General features: G+C 37.7%; 1 protein-coding gene across 6 annotated transcripts in view; it reads right to left on the bottom strand.

Annotated features, from left to right (window-relative positions):
* The window catches only part of znf536 (zinc finger protein 536), a 496,696-nt gene that overhangs the window by 46,627 nt on the left and 428,198 nt on the right, over positions 1-21,871 (bottom strand). The window contains exon 7 of one of the 6 annotated variants that reach the window (XM_051932183.1): positions 20,160-21,192. The exons of the other annotated variants lie outside the window; for them this stretch is intronic. Within the exon in view, the coding sequence (XP_051788143.1) occupies positions 21,113-21,192 (80 nt within the window). The 3' untranslated portion in view covers positions 20,160-21,112. Of the gene's footprint in view, positions 1-20,159; positions 21,193-21,871 lie in introns of those variants that run through there. 6 annotated transcript variants of the gene reach the window in all.

The following is a 21,871-nucleotide window of genomic DNA, read 5'->3' as shown; positions in this document are numbered from 1 at the left end:
CGACACTGAACACATTGTATGAAGGGCTGTCAGCTCTCGCACACACAACAGCTCTCCCCTGCAATGCAAGACAAAAATCTAACCTGTTTGACTTTGTTGTGGTGACTCAAAAAGTGCACTGACTGAGCCACTGTGGAAGTCACACTCCAGACTGGCAGTTACAGTTGGCCACTGTAGCTGCCCACCACTTCTAAGATTTTGTAAACGAAAAATAGCGTAGCATGACACAGGGACTTAAAGTGTTTCCCTGTCACAAAAATACCATATGCAGCCATTAGTCACAAAATGTTGGTTTTTACAGATTTGTTTTCAGGGAAGCCTTCTGTAATTTAATTTTTTGAAGCAGCATTTGGTAGAAGAGACACATCTTTTTCCTTGTCTTTAATTGTTGCAGTTGCAGCATGCTCCTCTTACCATTAATGCTGTCGTCTGACATACCCAGCGAATCGCCCTGGAGGTGGGTCTTGTATTCGTGCGAGTTGAGAACCAATGAGCAGAAGTACAACGCATATAATACAGCTACAAACAATAAGGAATGTGGGTGTTTTGGTTCTCGCAAACAGAAGAGAATCTTGTCTGTTTGATGACTCGTGTTTTATGTACCACAGCAGAATGGAAAAAAGAGAATAAAAAAGCCAAGATTGCAGCTAACTCACCAAACCCGGAATGCAATCATACAGCATTGGCTTGCTCAGGCTAAAGGGATGATACTTTAGAAATGCAGAATTTGTGCTGGAAAGTTGTCATGGAGTCGGTTAATTTGTCACACAATCTGACAAACTCAGATGACCAGATCAGTTTGATAGCCCTTCTGGATAGAATTCGTGTAATGTGCAACAGGCTTTAATTTTGTGACTTTGTATCTTCCATGATACAAACGAGTTTTCAGTTTTCTACAATTACTTGTGCATTTTGGCAATGCTATCATCTGTCGTTCTGTCTGCGCATTCATTCATCTATTTTATAGCAATGCCAGCAGAACTGGGAACTGTGATGAAAATACTTTATTTTTCTTCATTGAGCAAATCAAAGATTTGTGATGTAGACATTTGAATTCTAATAAAATCCAAATAGCATTAGCACATTTCTGAATACAAATGTATACTTATCACATCACAGTGGCGTACTGTAGTGGCGCTCCCTCTCATTTCTTAGACCCTACTTTGATTCAATATGTGGAATTTGTATCTTCCATCAAGTTCATGTAGAGTTTCCCTAATGTCTCTGGTTACCACTGACATTCTACAGACATGATGTTAGGTTGAGAGGACCCTCAAAATGGGCCCAAATGTCAGTGAGCTTGGGTGTATACATGAGAGTGTCCTGTGTTAGGCCGTTAGCCCATCCACGACAGATTTATATCTTGAATGAGTGAGGGTATGCAAAGTTAGGGCCCATAATGATCATTTCATGTCTTTTACAACACTTTGAATATTTACATGTTGCTTATTTTATTTGCATTTGTATTATAGAAATGCATCCCTTAGCACAAGTGGTTGCCAGTGGTCTGGGTTTGAACCTCACACTTGTTGTGGTCTGTGTTTGTTTATTCTCCCTGTGTTCATGTAGGTTTACATGTTAGGTTAATTGGTACTTCTTATTTGACTGGCACACTGCCCATGGTTGGTGCCCAGTGCTGCCATGTTATGTTCAAGCTCCCTGTGATCCTGATTTGAATTTAGTGGGCCTGAAGAAGTTATCTTTCCCAAAACTATACCAAACAGTGTGACAAAATATATGGAAAATTGCCTGACAAAATTATAAAAGTTGCACAGTTAATTAAGAATTGAATGTAATAATGACTTTAAAATATAAAACCATCCTGCAGTTCTATACTTCTGGAGGGATCATTCCATTTGTTTTGGATCCACAGTTAAGGAAGCTAAAATGAAATCCTTAAATAACTGTCTTGTACTGTAACTCTGCATGTTTCACAGCTTCCAATACATTAAAGACAACACCAAGATAACTATAACTAATAATTGTAGCTCTCATCATGCTGGTCTGTAAAATGTTCCAACTGTTCTTCCTCCGTAATGTTTTCGGCCTGGCACTTAACAAGAATGTTAACATGAGAATCCAAAGCGATGTACAGCTTTCACTGCCCATTTCTAACTTTCTTCAACCAAAAACTCCAACAACTACAATCAAGAAAAGGGCTCTTAAGAATTCTGATTTCCACTCTCTTAACCAAGGGTGCTGCCAAAAATGAAGATTAGTGCTAGAAGCTGACTACATCAATCACTCAAATATCTGGATACCATATACAGAAATTCATCAGCCAAACGGTAAAACATTGCCTGAAGCAAATAATTTGTGTAGAGAATGAGTTGACCAAAACAGAAAAAAATCAAACTGTGTTATGAAGTGTGTAGCGGGGCTGACAGAAACAAGACGAGCAGTTGTAAACAGCGAACGGCATTGAAGAGTGTATTATTACAGCAGGAAGCGCCATCGATCTACTTTCCGTACAGATCAATAAGTATTCCTGTCACGTCTAATTACTGTGTTTCATGTGGCACATTTCAGTTATCACATGCAAAGGTGTGTAAAGAATTTCAATTGAAAAGAATGCAAAAAAAAAAATAGATAAAGCACAATAGAAAGATGCCTTCCTATTTTTCTGGGATTGGTCTTTTGCTGTTAGTTTCATATTAATGCTTTGGATTTGTAAAAATGTTTAGTCAGTGAGAAGCTTCCAAAAATGCCTCTTGTTTAGATCAGGTTCACCATTAACTAAGCAATGTTGACATTTGTTTAACAGCTATAAGTCAACAAAGGCTTGCTCTCTGATTGGTGGGTCCTGTTGTGCAGGTGATGGGTGTAACAGAGCAAGATACAGAGGACAGGGCGACACGGAAAAAGATGATCGGCTGTGGCGACCCCACAGCCGAAAGGAGAATCTTACAAAAGGAAAACAAATCAATGGAGATTTTCAAGCTCTGGGCTACCATGTTTCTAACAAAGGGAAGGCTTCCATTTTATTCTTTAAACATAATTTAAAGAAATGAAAATAAAAATATCATTATTATTGTTATTTATATTGAAATGATTGACTTTTTAGTATTTCTACTTATTGATGTCAGAGAACCACCTTATTCCATAATACTCCATGTCTAGTACAGTTGGATTGTTACCACACCAAATTATTAAATTATTATTAAATTATTAAAACACCAAATGCATATTGTAATCTTTTTAGTTAGCCAATAAATGGTGTCATTTTGCTTGACTTCTCACTACCACACCAAAGAGTCTCTAGGTCCAGGCACTATTCAGGGAGTGGATGTAGCAGTGGACCACTTCTACAAGTACTTGGGGGTCCACATTAATGACATGTTGGGCTGGTCTCAGAACACAGAGGAACTATACAAGAAAGGGCAGAGCAGGGTCTTTTTCCTTAGGAGACTGCGTTCCTTTTAAGTGGGAAGTGACATCCTTCACATCTTCTATAAATCTGTGATGAGCAGTGCAATTTTCTACATTGTGATGTGCTGGGCTGGTAACATCACTTCAGGAGAGGCCCACCAAATCAACAAGCTAATTAAAAAGGCAAGTTCAGTTATAGGATAATAATAATAATAATAATAATAATAATAATAATAATAATAACATTTATTTGTATAGCACATTTTCATAGAAAAAAGTAGCTCAAAGTGCTCAAAGGATGCACTCTATGAGAGAATGAAAACAAAACTGAGTGCCATTATGAACAGTGATGCACATCCTCTCTATGACACACTAACACTGAGGACTTTCAGCTAACAAATCTTTCAATAGAAGTGTGTCAAAGAACACTAAGGGGGCTCCTTTATACTAACAGCAATACGCCTGCATAATACCTCACTAGGGCTATGACAGCCAAGTCAGAAGTTTTGTTTCTTTTAAATTTTCTTCCTTTTTTAGTCATTCTGGTTTGTGTTCATGTCATAGTGTGTGTGCATATATTATATTAATTTGTTTAAGGAGCCTCTGTAAAAAGCTAAATAAAGTTATGTCTATCTATCTATCTATCTATCTATCTATCTATCTATCTATCTATCTATCTATCTATCTATCTATCTATCTATCTATCTGTCTGTCTGTCTGTCTGTCTGTCTGTCTGTCTATCTATCTATCTATCTATCTATCTATCTATCTATCTATCTATCTATCTATCTATCTATCTATCTATCTATCTATCTATCTATCTACATTTGTAAATCAAAATCTCTAATGTTGGTTAATGTGGGCTGTATAACATAAAGGTTGTGAACTTTTGGGTTACTGTGTAACAAATGCAAATTCTATTCAGGTTATTTACAGTACTTTGTTAATTATAGTATTTTATGTGTCAAACACCTAAGCTGATGTCAAAATCCCTTGTATGATGACAAGCAGTTTTCATTTAATCCAAGCCTGGTTACCATTTATGCAGCCAGAGTACCGTTTGAATGATATTCAGCAAAAAATGTTTTAACGCTCTTCAATGTTTGTCAATATTGGTCATGAAAACAATAATCATCAGGTAAAGTTTTATAAAAATTGATAGTTTGCTTTTTTTGCTTAATTTTACCAGATACATTGTATGTTGATATTTGAAATGTTGTGAAAAGCTGTAGTTGAAATACTTTTGTAATTTGTATTTACACATAAATATATCTGGTTTAGTATTAGAGTTTCTCTCTCAGAGTGCCCGAGTAGTAAAACTATGATTATATGTAGAAAATCGGCTAATAGGCATGAGTTGTACAAATTATGCTATTGCTTGACTCAGAAATTAGTATAAAAGTTTAATGAAGTGGAAACACAAGACTTTTTGTTCCTATACTTTTTCCCATTCAAAACAACAAATAGAAGTTAAGATGCCACCTGCCAAAACTATACTACTGGCAATTTTCCATAATGTGCAACCACTTTAAAAAAATAAAATAACCACAATTCTTCTTGGCTGGTCATACGAAAATATTCAGTTAACTTAATTCAAAAACAAGCTAGTGTGTGTAAATGGTCTACATGGTCATAATATTTAGAGGTCTTGACATTTTTCTACATACAGTACGTGTATCAGTCTGATGTGGTGAATAGAGTTACATCAGATGCACTTCAAGGTGTGCCAATGCAAATGTTGTGAATTTAACACGTGTTGTCAATGAGCATCTTAAGAATTGTAGAAGGTGGTCCATTACAGTTAATGTGATTGTGGGCAGAAGATCAGGAACGTGCATTCCATTAAGCACATCTTACAACTGTGGCACAAGGTGTGCAAATGAATTGCATTACACAATTTTGTTTCCTTCTGCAACGTTTACAAATGCAATTACCTGTGCATATCAAATGGCCACACAAACTGCATAACAACAAAAGTGGACAGTGGCCTTACGGAACCCAAATGTCTTTTGACACAATTCTCTACTTAGAGCAAGTGGCTAATTTTTACAAAGCTATGGAAGCTTGGGACTGGTGATCAGTGGCTACCTGGTGGTTCAGCAAATGGTCCTGTGCAACCAGACAGCATTTCCGATTTTGAACTTCCTAAAATGCTGTGGTCTGGGGCTTTCAGTAAAATGGTTACCTACAACCTTACACTGTTCAGTGTGGTACTGAGGTGTCACCCATTGCACGGCTGCACTTGGATCTCAACCCGGGTGGTTCGCCGCGTGGTGGGTCAGCTCATGTACCCAACCTCTCTCTCTCTGCAACCTCTCAGAACTTTCCCATACGTATGGACTGCAGTGCATTAAAAATGTAGTTTCTCGTAGGCCTGTTATGTCAGAAATTGCTTCATGTTTTTGCCTCTGCCTTTTGATTTTATTAACTCTGGTGGTTAGACGAGACACAAGAACTGTTAGAAGTTGGTTGATATTAATCAGTTGTCTGTATATCCTGTCCACAGGCTTTGTCACCCCTATAGGATATGGAAAAGTTAGCAAAGTCAGTGATACGCATACATGAAATCCTAGATGGAAGCATGTTGAGCAATCTATTATTCCAATGAAGCAGAAGTTTTTGTTATAGGAACTGACAACATTATGTCACTCATCTTTATTACATATTGTTTTGATGGAAGCCAGCTGTCAACATCAAAGCGTGGAAACGGTCATTTAACAAATTTTCAGTTCATCACTTAAAAAATGATAGATAGATACAGTGGTATGAAAAACTATTTGCCCCCTTCCTGATTTCTTATTCTTTTGCATGTTTGTCACACAAAATGTTTCTGATCATCAAACACATTTAACCATTAGTCAAATATAACACAAGTAAACACAAAATGCAGTTTGTAAATGGTGGTTTTTATTATTTAGGGAGAAAAAAAAATCCAAACCTACATGGCCCTGTGTGAAAAAGTAATTGCCCCCTGAACCTAATAACTGGTTGGGCCACCCTTAGCAGCAATAACTGCAATCAAGCGTTTGCGATAACTTGCAATGAGTCTTTTACAGCGCTCTGGAGGAATTTTGGCCCACTCATCTTTGCAAAATTGTTGTAATTCAGCTTTATTTGAGGGTTTTCTAGCATGAACCGCCTTTTTAAGGTCATGCCATAGCATCTCAATTGGATTCAGGTCAGGACTTTGACTAAGCCACTCCAAAGTCTTCATTTTGTTTTTCTTCAGCCATTCAGAGGTGGATTTGCTGGTGTGTTTTGGGTCATTGTCCTGTTGCAGCACCCAAGATCGCTTCAGCTTGAGTTGACGAACAGATGGCCGGACATTCTCCTTCAGGATTTTTTGGTAGACAGTAGAATTCATGGTTCCATCTATCACAGCAAGCCTTCCAGGTCCTGAAGCAGCAAAACAACCCCAGACCATCACACTACCACCACCATATTTTACTGTTGGTATGATGTTCTTTTTCTGAAATGCTGTGTTCCTTTTACGCCAGATGTAACGGGACATTTGCCTTCCAAAAAGTTCAACTTTTGACTCATCAGTCCACAAGGTATTTTCCCAAAAGTCTTGGCAATCATTGAGATGTTTCTTAGCAAAATTGAGACGAGCCCTAATGTTCTTTTTGCTTAACAGTGGTTTGCATCTTGGAAATCTGCCATGCAGGCCGTTTTTGCCCAGTCTCTTTCTTATGGTGGAGTCGTGAACACTGACCTTAATTGAGGCAAGTGAGGCCTGCAGTTCTTTAGACGTTGTCCTGGGGTCTTTTGTGACCTCTCAGATGAGTCGTCTCTGCGCTCTTGGGGTAATTTTGGTCGGCCGGCCAATCCTGGGAAGGTTCACCACTGTTCCATGTTTTTGCCATTTGTGGATAATGGCTCTCACTGTGGTTCGCTGGAGTCCCAAAGCTTTAGAAATGGCTTTATAACCTTTACCAGACTGATAGATCTCAATTACTTCTGTTCTCATTTGTTCCTGAATTTCTTTGGATCTTGGCATGATGTCTAGCTTTTGAGGTGCTTTTGGTCTACTTCTCTGTGTCAGGCAGCTCCTATTTAAGTGATTTCTTGATTGAAACAGGTGTGGCAGTAATCAGGCCTGGGGGTGGCTACGGAAATTGAACTCAGGTGTGATACACCACAGTTAGGTTATTTTTTAACAAGGGGGCAATTACTTTTTCACACAGGGCCATGTAGGTTTGGATTTTTTTTCACCCTAAATAATAAAAACCATCATTTAAAAACTGCATTTTGTGTTTACTTGTGTTATATTTGACTAATGGTTAAATGTGTTTGATGATCAGAAACATTTTGTGTGACAAACATGCAAAAGAATAAGAAATCAGGAAGGGGGCAAATAGTTTTTCACACCACTGTAGATAGATAGATAGATAGATAGATAGATAGATAGATAGATAGATAGATAGATAGATAGATAGATAGATAGATAGATAGATAGATACTTTATTAATCCCGAGGGGATATTCACAAACTGCATTCTCTGTAGGTCCTGACATTTTTCACCAGTACAGCCAGTTCGTCGATCTTATTTGGTAGTGAGTTCACATTTCCCAGGATCACAGAAGGCACCGAAGGCTTGTCTTGCCACTTCCTCGCTAGCCGCTTCGCCTTTAGCTTAGCTCCGGCTCTGCTGCCACGATACGGCCTTCTTACCTCGTCAGGTAAATAGGGAACCACACCGGCACAGGCCTTTGTTCTCAGCGCTTGAATTTGACTACCTGAATGGACGAGTCTCTGCATGTAAAAATCCATGTCCAAGTAGTAAAAAGTGTCCAGGGAATGAGTCCACATAAAAGAAAGTGGTAGGAGTGATCAGTGAAATAGATAAAAAGGTAGAAAGATAAAGTCGTACACGGAGCTGCTGGAAAGGCTGCCACTCGCGGCAGCGCCTGAGTCATCAATGGTCCATGACCATAGTGTCACATTTTCGCAAATTTGGAACAATGACCCAATACCCTTTTTTAATTTGGTTTTATACACCCTTTCATTAAATACCAAAGACGAATAAAGCAAACTCTACATTATGAAGAAACGAGCCAATGACAGCATCCTCTTCGTACATACTTTACTGCAATTTAGACCTTAATGGAGTGGTCTACACTGCCTGGTAAACACTGTACAGTGCCATCTAAAGATGGCATGGTGTGGGTGAAGCTGACCCACCACGCGGCGAACCACCCGGGTTGAGATGGCGTTTCTCCTTCTAATCTTATCCCTGATGTTCCATACAGGCTTCTTCTTTTTATTGTGTTTGTGTCTTTGTAGATATACGTTTGAACAATTCTTACACGGTTCTAGACAGTGGCAATTAATGACACTATGGTATTGTCACTGCTTGATGCTCCTGTTCATGAAGGAATATGAAGCATAACACCAGAGAAGAATATGGGATTTTAATGCCATGGGGTCTCCCTTGGTGGGAGTAACTGAAAGTCATTACAAAGCCTGTCTGCGTCAGGGACCTGGAAGAGACATTCAAACCACTTCCTCTAAGTTACTTGTACCCAAATTACCTAAAAAGCATGTGTTATGGTGTCGGTCAGGAATGGTCTAGTTGAAGAAGACCTACCTGCAGTTACCTTTTCAGACAGAAAAGAGTGGAACAGCTGGCAACCCAGACAGTTTGGGTGTAATAAATAAAAGGGACCAGGAATGATAAGCAACTTTTTGTTTTTAACCTGGAGGGGTCCAGTTCCCAACTCTGGCCAGAAAATGCTTTTGGACACCCTTGAAGGAAAGCTGTCTGGGAAAAGAAATATTAAACCATTGCGGAAAGTTCTTTATAAGTATGTCTTTCCTCCGTCTTGGTTGTTTTGGCCTCAAAAAGCCTAAAATATATTCATGGTTGCAGGCTCAGTAACAGGATAGACTCAACGTTCGGTTTCTTAGCCACTGCTTCCTGCTAATCCTTGAGCATTCTGAAGATATAATACCTCCATCATGGCCTGGGTCTTAAAGGAATACTCCACCCAAACACAGATTTTTTATGTTACTTACTTCATGTAGCTTGTAGTGATGGTCTAGAAAAAAAATTATACAGAGTTTCTGATATAATAGCAGTCAATGATAACCATTGCTGGGCAACAGCAAATACAAAAAGTCCATGCGAACATGTTACGTTACTTGTGTTGCGTCAATTCCTCCAGTTGAATACTTACAACAACCCAAACATATGTATTTGTGCAAAAAACTTTGTTAAGTAAACCGCTTCTGAAAAATGCTACCATGAATGAAAATGGAAGATTTGTAAACTCGACTGAGCATTTCAACTGAAGACCCGTCTCCTCACCTCATTCATTGGTCAGGAGTCCAACCCGGTAACAGCTTATGGTGTAGCTGCTGGTGAATGAGTCGAGATCAAGCATGGGTCAAACGTGTACCGAAAGAAAGCTCTCAGTCCAAAATTTCGTTTTAAAAGGTTTACTGAAAATTCAAGGCAAACAGTCCACACAAGAATAAAGAAAATGTTGTTACACACGTAGAATAAAAGGCAAAAAAATGGGAAGAAACTTAGCTTTTTTTGTCAATCCTCAGTAGTTTCTATACTTAAAGATGCTTTACTTCGCCTTCAGTACGCTGTAAACATACGGCACTGCACATTCAATAGAGCACGTTGTATTTCATACTATCAGGCACATTAAGGCACGGTTTAAAACTGTGTGCCCTCCATGCCTTACACACAGCAAGGCAGGTCACTAACTGAGACTAATCCATAGTCAGAGGGGCAAGAAGTATTTAGAATAAACCAATTCAATTCAACTTGTTCTGATTGTAAGAACCTCCCATAGACTATGTACTAATATATAGGCAGACATTTATTATAACTTAAATAACTAGCAAATGGCTCTTACACATGGTATCAACAAAAAGTATGAACTAAGATGTATATTTCTATGTAATAATTTGTATATAAGTGTATTTTATTTGCATTTTTCACTTCTATTTTTCATGTTTTATGCTATTTCTGTCGATTTAGTTTAGATTTGGTTAGTCGTGTGCTCTTTCCTTAAGTTTGCCTTTGTTTTTAATCTAAGTGGGTGTAGCCCCTGAAGGTCAGGTTACCCAGATGTCCCCACTGCTGAGCCCTCCCTCTAGCTATTTAAGTCAGAGAAGAGAAGCCTCAGGGTTAGAAGATAATACGTCTGTGACGGGGTTTGTGAGTATTACTATTTTCTTTGGATTTTCAGGCTTTCTTGATTATTTGTTTCTGCTCCAGGTTGTCTCTTTTGGATTGTTCTTTTGGACTTGTTTGCCGTGCAGCTCCTTGTGCCTATTTTTAATCTTTTGGTCTTATTCTTCTATGTTGTTTTAATAAATCCTTTACTTATAGCAATTATTTGTTTTCCTTTTTCTGCATAAGCTGGGGGTTTACAGTCATCTTCCTCCTTGTGGGGCTTTTTGCTATGTTTTGAGACTCTTCTAATTATTTTCCCTGCTTCCTTTGGTTGGGACCTGCCAAGCTAGAAGCCTGTAGCTAGCAGTGGTGAGACAAGCTGGATGTGGAATGAGTCTCCTCAGAAAGGCTGGTCAGGTTGTTGCCCTGCTTTTCTGGCCCTTTCAGGTGGCCGCACTCCCATTTTGCTTTGTTTTGAGATTTCACATCACTACAGACACATATGAAACTGAAGATTAAAAGTTAAAGAAAATTTAGTAAAAAACATTATTAGGAAAATAATGCCTTGTTTTCCTTTTTGTAGCATCTTTTTGTGAGATGCTACAAAAAGCAGAAGGTCTATTCATCCGTGCAGTTTCACAGACTGCCTGTAAATAATTCTAAGGCACTCCAATGGTGGTTTACCTGCAATGAATTTACAGTAAATGTCACAATGGCAGGCGAGTCAACAATACAAATGCTCATTCATGTTTTATCATGCTTCAGTTTTGCTTGTGAGAGTGTTTTCCAGAAGTGGCATATTTAACAATATTTTGGGTTGTTATGAGCATATGACTGGATGATGTGGCTAATATGATACAAGTAATGTGACATTTTTTCATGGACGTTTTTTGATATTATTTGCTGTTGCATTGGTTACTATAGATGCATATTACAGTATTTCATAACTTTATTATTTCTGTTATCACTACAGATTGCCTTAGGTTAGTAAAACATAAAATGTGTCATTTTTTTGGTAGAGCCCTTCCAGTACTCCTCATAGAAAGGTGAATTCTTCACTTGTTCTCACATGCTCAGAGGTCATACAGAATGAGCTTCATTTTGAAAGGATGTAACCACAATCAAATTTTTTTCATTTACTATCCAAAGCTTCTGATCACAGGTAAAGATATTGCAGTTACAGTCAGTGGTAAACCGCAGGCATATTCTGAGAAGTTAGCTCTCATTTTAACATCGTGGCATGTTATGATGGCTGCAGTAGTTCTGCTACTTGTCAATACTCAGGTCAGTTTCTCAACACGCTCTGATCTCCCTTGTGAACTGAACCCTCCATCACTTGGGGCAGCTGCTCCACTTGCAGTTCCAGAGAGACGCTCTCTTATTTTAGGGGAAGGGACCATGACCTCAGCTTTAGAGGCACAGGGAAGGAAACAAACACACAACGACACAAGTCATCGTTTTTTTGTCATATTTAATAACATTTTAAATACCGCCACATATTATACAGTTTAACCAAATAAATATGAGCAAGTTAATATTGGAATGTTTAAATTTAGTTTGCTGAAGTCTAAAAGAGCCAGGTTCACACAGAAATCTACAGGTAACAAATCAATATTGGACAATGCCTTATAAATATACAAACAGAACATTTCTGAACTGGGCACACAATGAGTTCATCATATGGCAAACTACTCATCGAGGGGTCAAACCCTCGTCTACTGGACAATAATGCGTTAATACAATGCATTAAAAAATATTAATGCAGTTGATTTAACAGGCAGTACAAATACCAAAAAAACAAAACCTTTCTTTTAAGTTTGGATTTCTGGATTTAATATAGAATATTAAAATCTCTGGAGTTTGTATGCATCATATTAGTATACAGATTAGTTAAGGACTTTTACATTAGCACACAGAAATGTCCTTTTTGCAGCCATGAACCTTGATTCACTGACTTTAGCAAGCAGAGTTAAATAAAAAGATCCACTGAGTTTTTATATTCTATATTTCCACTGTTAATAATGTTTTGAGGACTCAAGTATACGGCTGTCATATAAGAATTGTACTCATCACATACACATTGTTTTGACATCCAGCTTGTTGAACATTTACAGTTCTACTTATCAACAAACAATGAACATTACAATACTCAACAGTTAGCACTTTGTGTCCCTCTTTAAGCTTCTTTCTTCCGTGAAATAAGCAGAGTGTTGAAATTTGTGCTGCAGACTACTTTGAAAGGAAGTGCTACAAACTGCAGGTACATTGCTAATTGGAATTAGATTCTTGTGCTACCTTGTAAGTGGAATAACAAACAATGCCTCTACTGAAAATTGCAAAAAAAAATACTATTTGTTCCCCAGTCTTAGAAGTGGAGCTACCACATATATATATATATATATATATATATATATATATATATATATATATATATATATATATATGCTCAGCTAGATGAAAGCCAAGAAAAAAAATACACCCTTCAGGTTCATTTTCCACTCTGGAGCCTTTGGGAATAAGCATTCTGCTGTGAAGTAATCATGCAATCATTCTCCAAAATGTTTCTTTGAAATATAAAACTCGTTTAGAGTGTTGAAGTGCTCACTCTTAATTGATTTGATTTCTTTTTATGTTTCTAACTCTAGTAGCCTCTCATTTCTGCTTTATAATTTAAGTAATGTTTGTGTGTATAGCTGTAGCTAAACAGAGACTATGTCACGGTCAAATCAAATATTAAGATGCCTCAAAAAATGGCAGCTAATGGGCTTTTGGTCCAAGCACAGCTAGACATGAGATCCACATTTAATGAACGGTATGTCATGTTCAAATCATTGATTGTTCAGCAATCCTTAGTGATTTGCACTCTCTGAGAAGGTTAGCAGCTCAAACTTCCAGGGTAAAAATATGGAAAAAAGGGAACCCTAATGGAAATAATGTGTAATTCAATCTATACAGTATGCAGCGTATAGTTATAGCTTACAGTATGTGGCGTATAGTTATCTTGTGTTTTTGCTGGAATCCGCAAAAGCTGGAGGTTGATTCTTGTATGAAAATTATCAAATGCAACTGGAAAATTTTGCCTGCTGAGAAATGAAGGACGCTATCATAATGCACTCGTGCGGACCACTTTTCTCATTTAACTGAAGTGAATAATTGGTGTTCATCGGTCTCAGGGGAATAGGCCAATGGGTAACTGTTGAGTGTATTTGAAGATTTAGGACGTATATAACACAACATACTCTAACCCACTTAGTTCAGTTTGGTATCATAGGAGCACAGAGCTTAATAATAAATAATAATTCATTACATTTATATAGCGCTTTTCTCAGTACTCAAAGCACTATTATCCCACACCGGGCAGACAAACGCCCTAGACAAAGCACCAGTCTATCACAGGGCACACATTCACATCTTGCCAGTTCTGGCACGTGTTTGGGAAGATAGTAGGAGACGAAAGTACCAGGGAAAATGGGCAAACTTCACAGAGACAGCTACTCGCCTCAGAATTCATACTTAGGATGCTAGATCCGCTAGACTGTCCTTTTTAGGAAGAGATATTTAGAGAGTGAAACAAATGTTTATGTGCATTCATTTCAAACGGTATGATTGTCATGATGTGTACACCCATAGGCTTCATGCTCTGAACATAAAAGTACGGCAAAATATTTTTGTAATTGCCACTACGTAATGCTTCATTACTTTCTCATACATGAAGTATATGAAAAGAATTGTAATCGTCCAAATATTTGATGTTGAGATTTTCATGAATCTCGATGTTTTACACCTACCTAACTTTCTCGTACACGAAGTATGGGGAAAGTACTGGAATCCTCCAAAAATTCCATTTCAATGAATCTCGATGTTTTAGACCTCCCTGAGTTCAAAAATACCATTTTTGGAATTATGTCTGTGTCTCTGTCTGTCTGCCTGTGTGTGTGTATGTATGTACACACGATGACTTGAGTACGCTTTCAGTTAGATCAACCAAATTTTGCATACAAGTATTAAGCACAAAACATAGATTTCTATCATCTTTTGGGCTATTTACGCTAACCGGAAGTGGTACTTTACCCTTTATTCATGCAGCTACAGAGTCTGATTTATTCAACTTTACTTTTATAATAATTGTTCAATATATTATTAATTTGATTTGATTTGTTGTTGATGGTTCTTTAATGTACATAATATAAAAATATAAGTATTGCCTTGCTGTTTACTCCTCAATTATTCCTTCCTATATCTGAGTATACGAGAAAGTCTAGGGGAGACCACTCCCGATTTATTTTAATAGTCAATCGCAAAATATATGTGTTTGCAGACAGCTGATAATAATCTAAGTGGAATTATTATCAGTTGTCATTCAAACAGGGCGGCACGGTGGCGCAGTGGGTAGCGCCGCTGCCTTGCAGTTGGGAGACCTGGGTTCGCTTCCTGGGTCCTCCCTGTGTGGTGTTTGCATGTTCTCCCCGTGTCTGCGTGGGTTTCCTCCGGGCGCTCCGGTTTCCTCCCACAGTCCAAAGACATGCAGGTTAGGTGGATTGGCGATTCTAAATTGGCCCTAGTGTGTGCTTGGTGTGTGGGTGTGTTTGTGTGTGTCCTGCGGTGGGTTGGCACCCTGCCCGGGATTGGTTCCTACCTTGTGCCCTGTGTTGGCTGGGATTGGCTCCAGCAGACCCCCGTGACCCTGTGTTCGGATTCAGCGAGTTGGAAAATGGATGGATGGATGTCATTCAAACATCTTTATAGTCCTACTTGCACTTGTTGTGCATGACCCTCCCTTTCGGTTATCAAATCCAACATCATAACTCTACGAAACTTATTATTTTGCACCTACTAAGTAATTTATGTGGGATTGATTCAAATAAATTTTGATATCAAACAGATCTCCTGCTTTATCAAATAATATGGTGTTAGTTGTTAAACAGATTCTGTTACTTACTTATATATCATATAGAACATTATAACTTTAGAACTTACTGTGCATATTAGGCTCTATTCCAATGGGATCAGTCTACACCAGGAGGTGGAGTACAGTAATTATTACTAAACGACCTCTGTAATATTAGTCCTCTGGTAATAATAATTTGTCCCAGTGAAGTGGGAAAAAAACTGCCAGTTCTCCTTTTTATGTGCGGTGAATAATGGTGGGGTAGGTTATCCCCTCAGGGATCCAAAAGTGCAGTGATATGCACAATTTATATCAAAAAGCGGGAGAGCTCTTCTCCTTGGAAGAGCAAATGGGCGTATTGTTGTTATAAGTAAGAGTTGCTAACGTGGTCCGAAATTATGATACTCACCAGTCAATATACATCAAACGGGGAAATGCCAGCCGACTTCAAGCACAGGTGTAAAACTAATCCCCTCTGAATAGGGTTTAAGGGTCTTGTTATTTATGTGTCCTTTTCAGGGTTGCTTTTTGCTCTGTATTAAGTACTGTCAGGAGAGCCTATGGTCCTACAACCCTGAACTCATGGTGCTTTTGATAATGGAGGATGAGAGCTGTTGATCTTTAAAGATTATGTGTTATTAATATAGCCATTCTCTTTGAAGGTATAAAAGGCAAACTATTATGGTCTGTAACATAAGCATGGAAATAACAAAAAAGATCTGCTACTCTTTACGCACAAATTCACAGCAAATCTGCTATATGACGTTGAAATCCTACTTTCTGGTTATTGTAATGCATTATATTTTTTAAATGTATAAGGGTTTTATTTGAATTGCTTTCAGAGTGATTTGAATCAAGTTCATATTTTATTATGCCTTTTCTATTGACGTCTTGTTGCTGCTTGACTATAATGGTGTCAGTAATGTGCAGTATTCATTTTCAGGGATATGTACAAGTAGCCATTTCCCACAGTGGGTTCTGAGATGTGGTTAAGCAGTCCAATGTCCCCATGACATGTGTACAGTGTTATGGATCAGTCTGATGAGTGACGCAGCCACATTTTGGACAAAAATGGCAAATCAGGAGTTATGGTGCCTGCTCAAAGAAACACATTTTTTTTTTTTACCAGAAAATGTCTGCAAACCAAGAGCAACTTTTAAACTCGAGGAAAGTCTATGTTTTACACATGGCCATGCACTTCATCTGAAAGTGACACATTGCAGAATAATCATTGAACGAAGTCTGAATCTAAGTGCTACTGCATTGACTGAGCACCCATGGGATAATAAATCATAAAGGAATTGCATATGGATAGAAAAATGACAATGGAAGCTAAAAAAGTCTGAAATCTTAATCAGTGAGTAATCAGCTAGGAAAATTAGCAATGTTGGTTTACGCAGAAGTAAAGCAGTGGTTTAGAAGCAAATCAATGGTGTTTTCATTAGTTGTAATTAAAACACAACTAAATACGCTTGAGAAAAAAAAAACATTTGCTTTAGCTACTGAAAAGCTGTCAGTTGCCATTTATGTAAGCAAAATGAAACACAAAAGCACAATACTGGAATAAAACAATGAAGTATTATTTAGTGGATTCACTATTTTGTTCATCAGATGAGCTTGCAGACTGCAAACCTTTCAGCTTTCATGGACTGCTGGCACATTTACAACCAGATACTGTGCAACTGACCACATGTCTCAAGAGCTCGGCTACACTGCCCATGCCTGATTAATGCAACCCTGGCTCAGATGAAGACAGCTAACTGCACTTTTTGAGGCATTAAAACCCAAACACATACAGATATGACTTTAGAATCATCGTGTTTGGAAAGGTGGGAGACAAATCTCAGTTTCTGAAGAAAAGCACCCATGGAGACTTGGGGAGAACATGCAAACTCCACACAGACAATGAGCAGACACTGGACTTAAACCCAGGATGCTGGATCAATAAGGCACATGCACTATCCTCCACCTGCCAAATCTGTAATATATAAAGATAATGTAAATTTGACAGTTTCATCAATTTTAACAAACTAAGACAGGTGTCATTTCTTTGTGTTTAAATGAGAATCAAACCAAGGTAAGTTTCTGATTTGCCATTCTCATGCAGAACAGAACAAAATTCTGGGGTATCTGGATTGAGCTGGTTGTGCTGCCAGTGGGGTGGTATTTGCTGTCAGTATATTTAGATTTGCTCCACAGTATGTTGCTTGGCCCAGATGTTGCTACCACTAATTCAGTCCTTAAGCCATTAAATAAGTGTACAGCTTATAGGAAGTAAGGCTTAATAATTTTAAGTGAAAGTCATGAAAAAAGCAACTGCTTCGGCAGAGATGCTATGGCACAGTGTGGAAGCTGGATTGTACACTAACGTTTGTGACTAAAAGATTTCAATTAACCAATAAGAATATTGCACTTTGTTATTTTGTAGTTTATTTGTTCCTTTTCACTTTCATTGGATTCTGAAGTTATTACTAGGAAGCTAAGCTCCATTTTGAGGTAAGCTGATGGGATCAGTAATGGCCGAGACAAAACAAGTTAATGAAAAAGTACATGACTCGAAATTTAAAACTGAGAACATGTTCTAGTGAAATGTCTTGCACTGTAGTCCATGTCCCAAAAACACTTCTACACATCAGACCCCATAACAGCGATAATGGAGATCATTGTCTAGGCCACCAGGTCTGCAAAGCTGTTGTATTCAGAGAAAGCATTTTGGAGGCAGACAAGCAAAGATCCATCCTCATGTAAAAATATCTTTACTGGACTCACCTTCGGCACAGGTTACTTATGCAGATCAGCTGCTAACAGTGAGTTGGTAGAAGATTTAAAGACATAAGCCGTGCCTAGCCAGGGATTAGTCAACGGGCACAAGGCCTGAATATGAGAGGGTAGCTGGATCCAACTCTACAACGTCCCATATGTGATGCATCAGGAAAGCACAAGCGTGGTATTAATTCAGTAACATAGAAGCTCAAGTTCTCTCTCTCGCCATCATTTCATCCAGTGACCATACCAAATCAGAAACTAATCCGCTTACTACAAGTAGCGGCCTGACGATCTAGGCAAACTGGGTGCTTAGACTCCTAGGAAGAAGAGTAGCTGTCTATCCAAGTTGTATTGGTAATTCGTCACACTCAATTAACTTTGCTTCTTTTCAGGCACATTAGGAGATTTAAGTTAGAGAATATTATTCTATAATGCATGAAGAAAAACGTTAACTTTATCTCCTGCTTGTTTGGGTATTCTATCTTGTCATCTGTGGGCATACATATAAGAAAAGGTAGGAAGTATTCAGCTATAGTAGCAGCTAATCCTGATAGTGATCATAATGGGAAATGCAGATTACTGCTGCATCTTTGTGACAGGCTGTTGAATGTAAATGTATGAGGGGATTTAGGACATTCTGTTCAAGTCTATGTAAGAAACAGTCTGAAAGTGACAACAGGGGTCACCCTAGGACCCTTCCATGATAAAATATATACCTATCTTGAAGATAAAATGGGGAAAGTGTTACAGACTTAAGATGAGGTCTTCTGGATCTGCAATAGCTACACTTGACCTGGCCTTGGGGTTAAAACTTGCACATAAACAGCAATCTTACAATTTTAGACAATGTATTGTGCTCATATTGCTTTAGCTTTAACAGTTATAGCTCCAGGGCATGCGATGACAATGAACGCTGCAAGGATGATTAAAGCAAATATTTAGGTATATATAGACAAATATAAGCTGAACATTGTACAAACACTATACACATTAGTTTGAAATACCTTTAGATATGTCGTCTGATTTTGAATTTCCGCTGATTCTTTGGAAATTGAAGATGATGGCAGATAGAACTGGAGGTGGCTGTGGAATGGTGGCAAACTCTCTGCTTGTTCATCTTAGTACTCTGACTCTCGGACAGAAGGCCCATGCATTTTTGTAGTTTAAGGCCAAGGCACATGTCTAGAGTGAGGGTTTTCTTATATTTATTGCGACTTTTGTGTCAGTGTTTGACTATAGGTAATAAATGTCTGATAAACAGCATATAAATAAGAGACAACTGGAGAAGTGTGCAAACCTAAAAAGACTTTAACACGATAAGCAGCTTTTAAAACTACCGGATGGAATCTGCTTTTACAACGGAGTAGCAACTGTTAATTAATAAATTAATAGTCATATAACATATGAGTTTTCTATAAAATAACCTAGATACAATTTACACAAAAATGTATAAAATGAATAACCTTTGCTTTATATATCGTTCCTATTATTGAGTTTAAAAAGTTAGGAAATCTAAAAATCCATACTGTATATGGTAAAGGGCTGCAAAATAATGGCATTGGGAGACAGCATTCTCATATATGTCTGTGAAAAGTCTAAATCACAAATTATACTAAGTGACTTGAATCGTAATACAAAAGGAGAAAGCGACAAAACAAAGAATGATGACACACAAAAGGCCATGCCTATTCAATAAAGATGACATTTTCAAAACAACCCGTTGACAAGGTGACCAAAATATCAAAGAAGACACCATGGTGATTTTTTTTTTTTTTACTAATTTTCATAAAACAAAGGAAAAAAAGTTGTACCAGAATTAAATCAACATCAATCTTTCTCTGTCACTGAGAAAGTCAGTCCTTAGCCTAGGAGCACTGTTAAATGAATTAGCAAGAACCGATCAAAAGTGTGGGTGCCTTTTTTTGAGATATTTCAGTTGCCTTTTCTTGGCTCTCACTATATGCATATGGATGAGTTTCATTTATTTTTTTTATATATGTCAATTTTAATAAGGATGATTATCCAAATTTTGTGCAATAGCCAACATTTTCCAAAACTGGCAGAACAACAAGCTTAACATTTTAAAGCTGCAGTGTCCTTTACCCATTGTAAACTATTCTGAGCTTGTTCATATGCTCATGCTATATACTATCTGTTGAGTGTCTAAAGAAATTTGGATTTTATGCATATTACAAAAGTGTTCAGAAAAAAGTATTTGTGAGAGAAACTGTCTTTAAAGACTCTTAAGAAAACAAAATATATGAATAGAGAGGCAACCAAAACCGTCTGGATACATTCATGTCTATGGAAGCAGCTTTAGAGTGAATATGCAAAGTATTAGAAAACTAAGTCTTCTGTTTAACTGTGATTGTTTATGCGCGTGGGTCTTAACTCCAGCTGGAGTTAGGCAACAGGAATACAAAATGACAAAATAAGTCTTACTTATATAGTGCCTAGACAGCCAGCACTATCAGTAATTTGCTTGCAGCGATTTTATTGTGAGGAAATGGAAATGACAAGAAACAGCCAAATTGATCACCACATTTTTTATAGAAAGTTTACTGTATGGGAACATGCTTCAATTTGGTAAAAATGCTGCTTCACGGCGTGCTTAAATAAAACCAAACCTGTCCAGGTTGCCAAACTCCTCTAAGAGCTACTGACTGAACATCAGCATCCTAATGAAGGAAGATAATGAACTTTCAGTGGAGCTGCGCACAAGACTGGGACACTGCAGCTTTAAGCATTGATTACAGTCTCTTGCTGTATCGCTATCACATTCAGCCATGAAGGATGAAGTGTCTGATTATTTTTCTTTTGCTTTCTCAAAAAAAACAAAAAACAAAAACAGTTCATTCCATCACAAGAGGAGATTCCTCGAGATGAACATCATGTTCCAAGATGCTACTTTTCTTCCATTTCTCAATACTGCGGTACTTCTTAAGTCAATCCTCTTAATTTTCTTTCAGAACATCTATGTTACATTCTTGAGGCTGATCTCTAGGCAGTTCCTCCTCTCTTAACCATGGATGAACTATAGTTTAAAAAAGAAATGGAGATTAAACCTAATGTTTCTTATCATGTAACATATCTAGCAGGTGAATCATGCAAACATTGTGAAGTTACAGCTTTTACCGTATTTTGCAATTATCAAGGCTTTACAAAAAACTTAACAAAACAAAAAGAGCTATTTCTTGACTATTGTAAAATGTTTAAGGGTTTGGCCAGTCTGTCAACATATTTCACCGTGTTTTTCATTCATTAGGGTAATTTTAAATATGCTTTATATCAAGGGCACTGATCTATTAAAGAAAGAGAGATCACACAAAATATAGATAATACGTCATAGCAAGAATTAGTGCTGCACTGTACTGTAATGAATACACACTACGGATTATAGCAAAATCCTTGGAATAAGAAATAAGCTAGAGTCTAGAAAACATAACACTCTTTTGTTATTCTTCTCTTCTGGTTGTTCTATGTTTCTGTTAATATTATAATCTTATTTCTAGGATGACATGGAGTGGAATAGTTGACCCCAATTCCAGAGACCTGGGTTTGGTTTCTAACTCAGTCACTGTCTTAGAGGAGTTTATTTATCCTCCCTGATTGGCTCATTTTGTTCTACATCTATTGCCCTAAAATATGTGTTAAGTCAATTAGCATCTCTGAATTGGCCCAGTGTGTGTGAGTGTGTCCTGTGATGTACAGAC

This window comes from Erpetoichthys calabaricus, chromosome 9 (genome assembly GCF_900747795.2).
Source record: "Erpetoichthys calabaricus chromosome 9, fErpCal1.3, whole genome shotgun sequence".
Lineage (NCBI taxonomy): Eukaryota > Metazoa > Chordata > Cladistia > Polypteriformes > Polypteridae > Erpetoichthys > Erpetoichthys calabaricus.
Note: the sequence above shows the minus strand (reverse complement) of the source record. Positions and strands in the feature narration are given on the sequence as shown.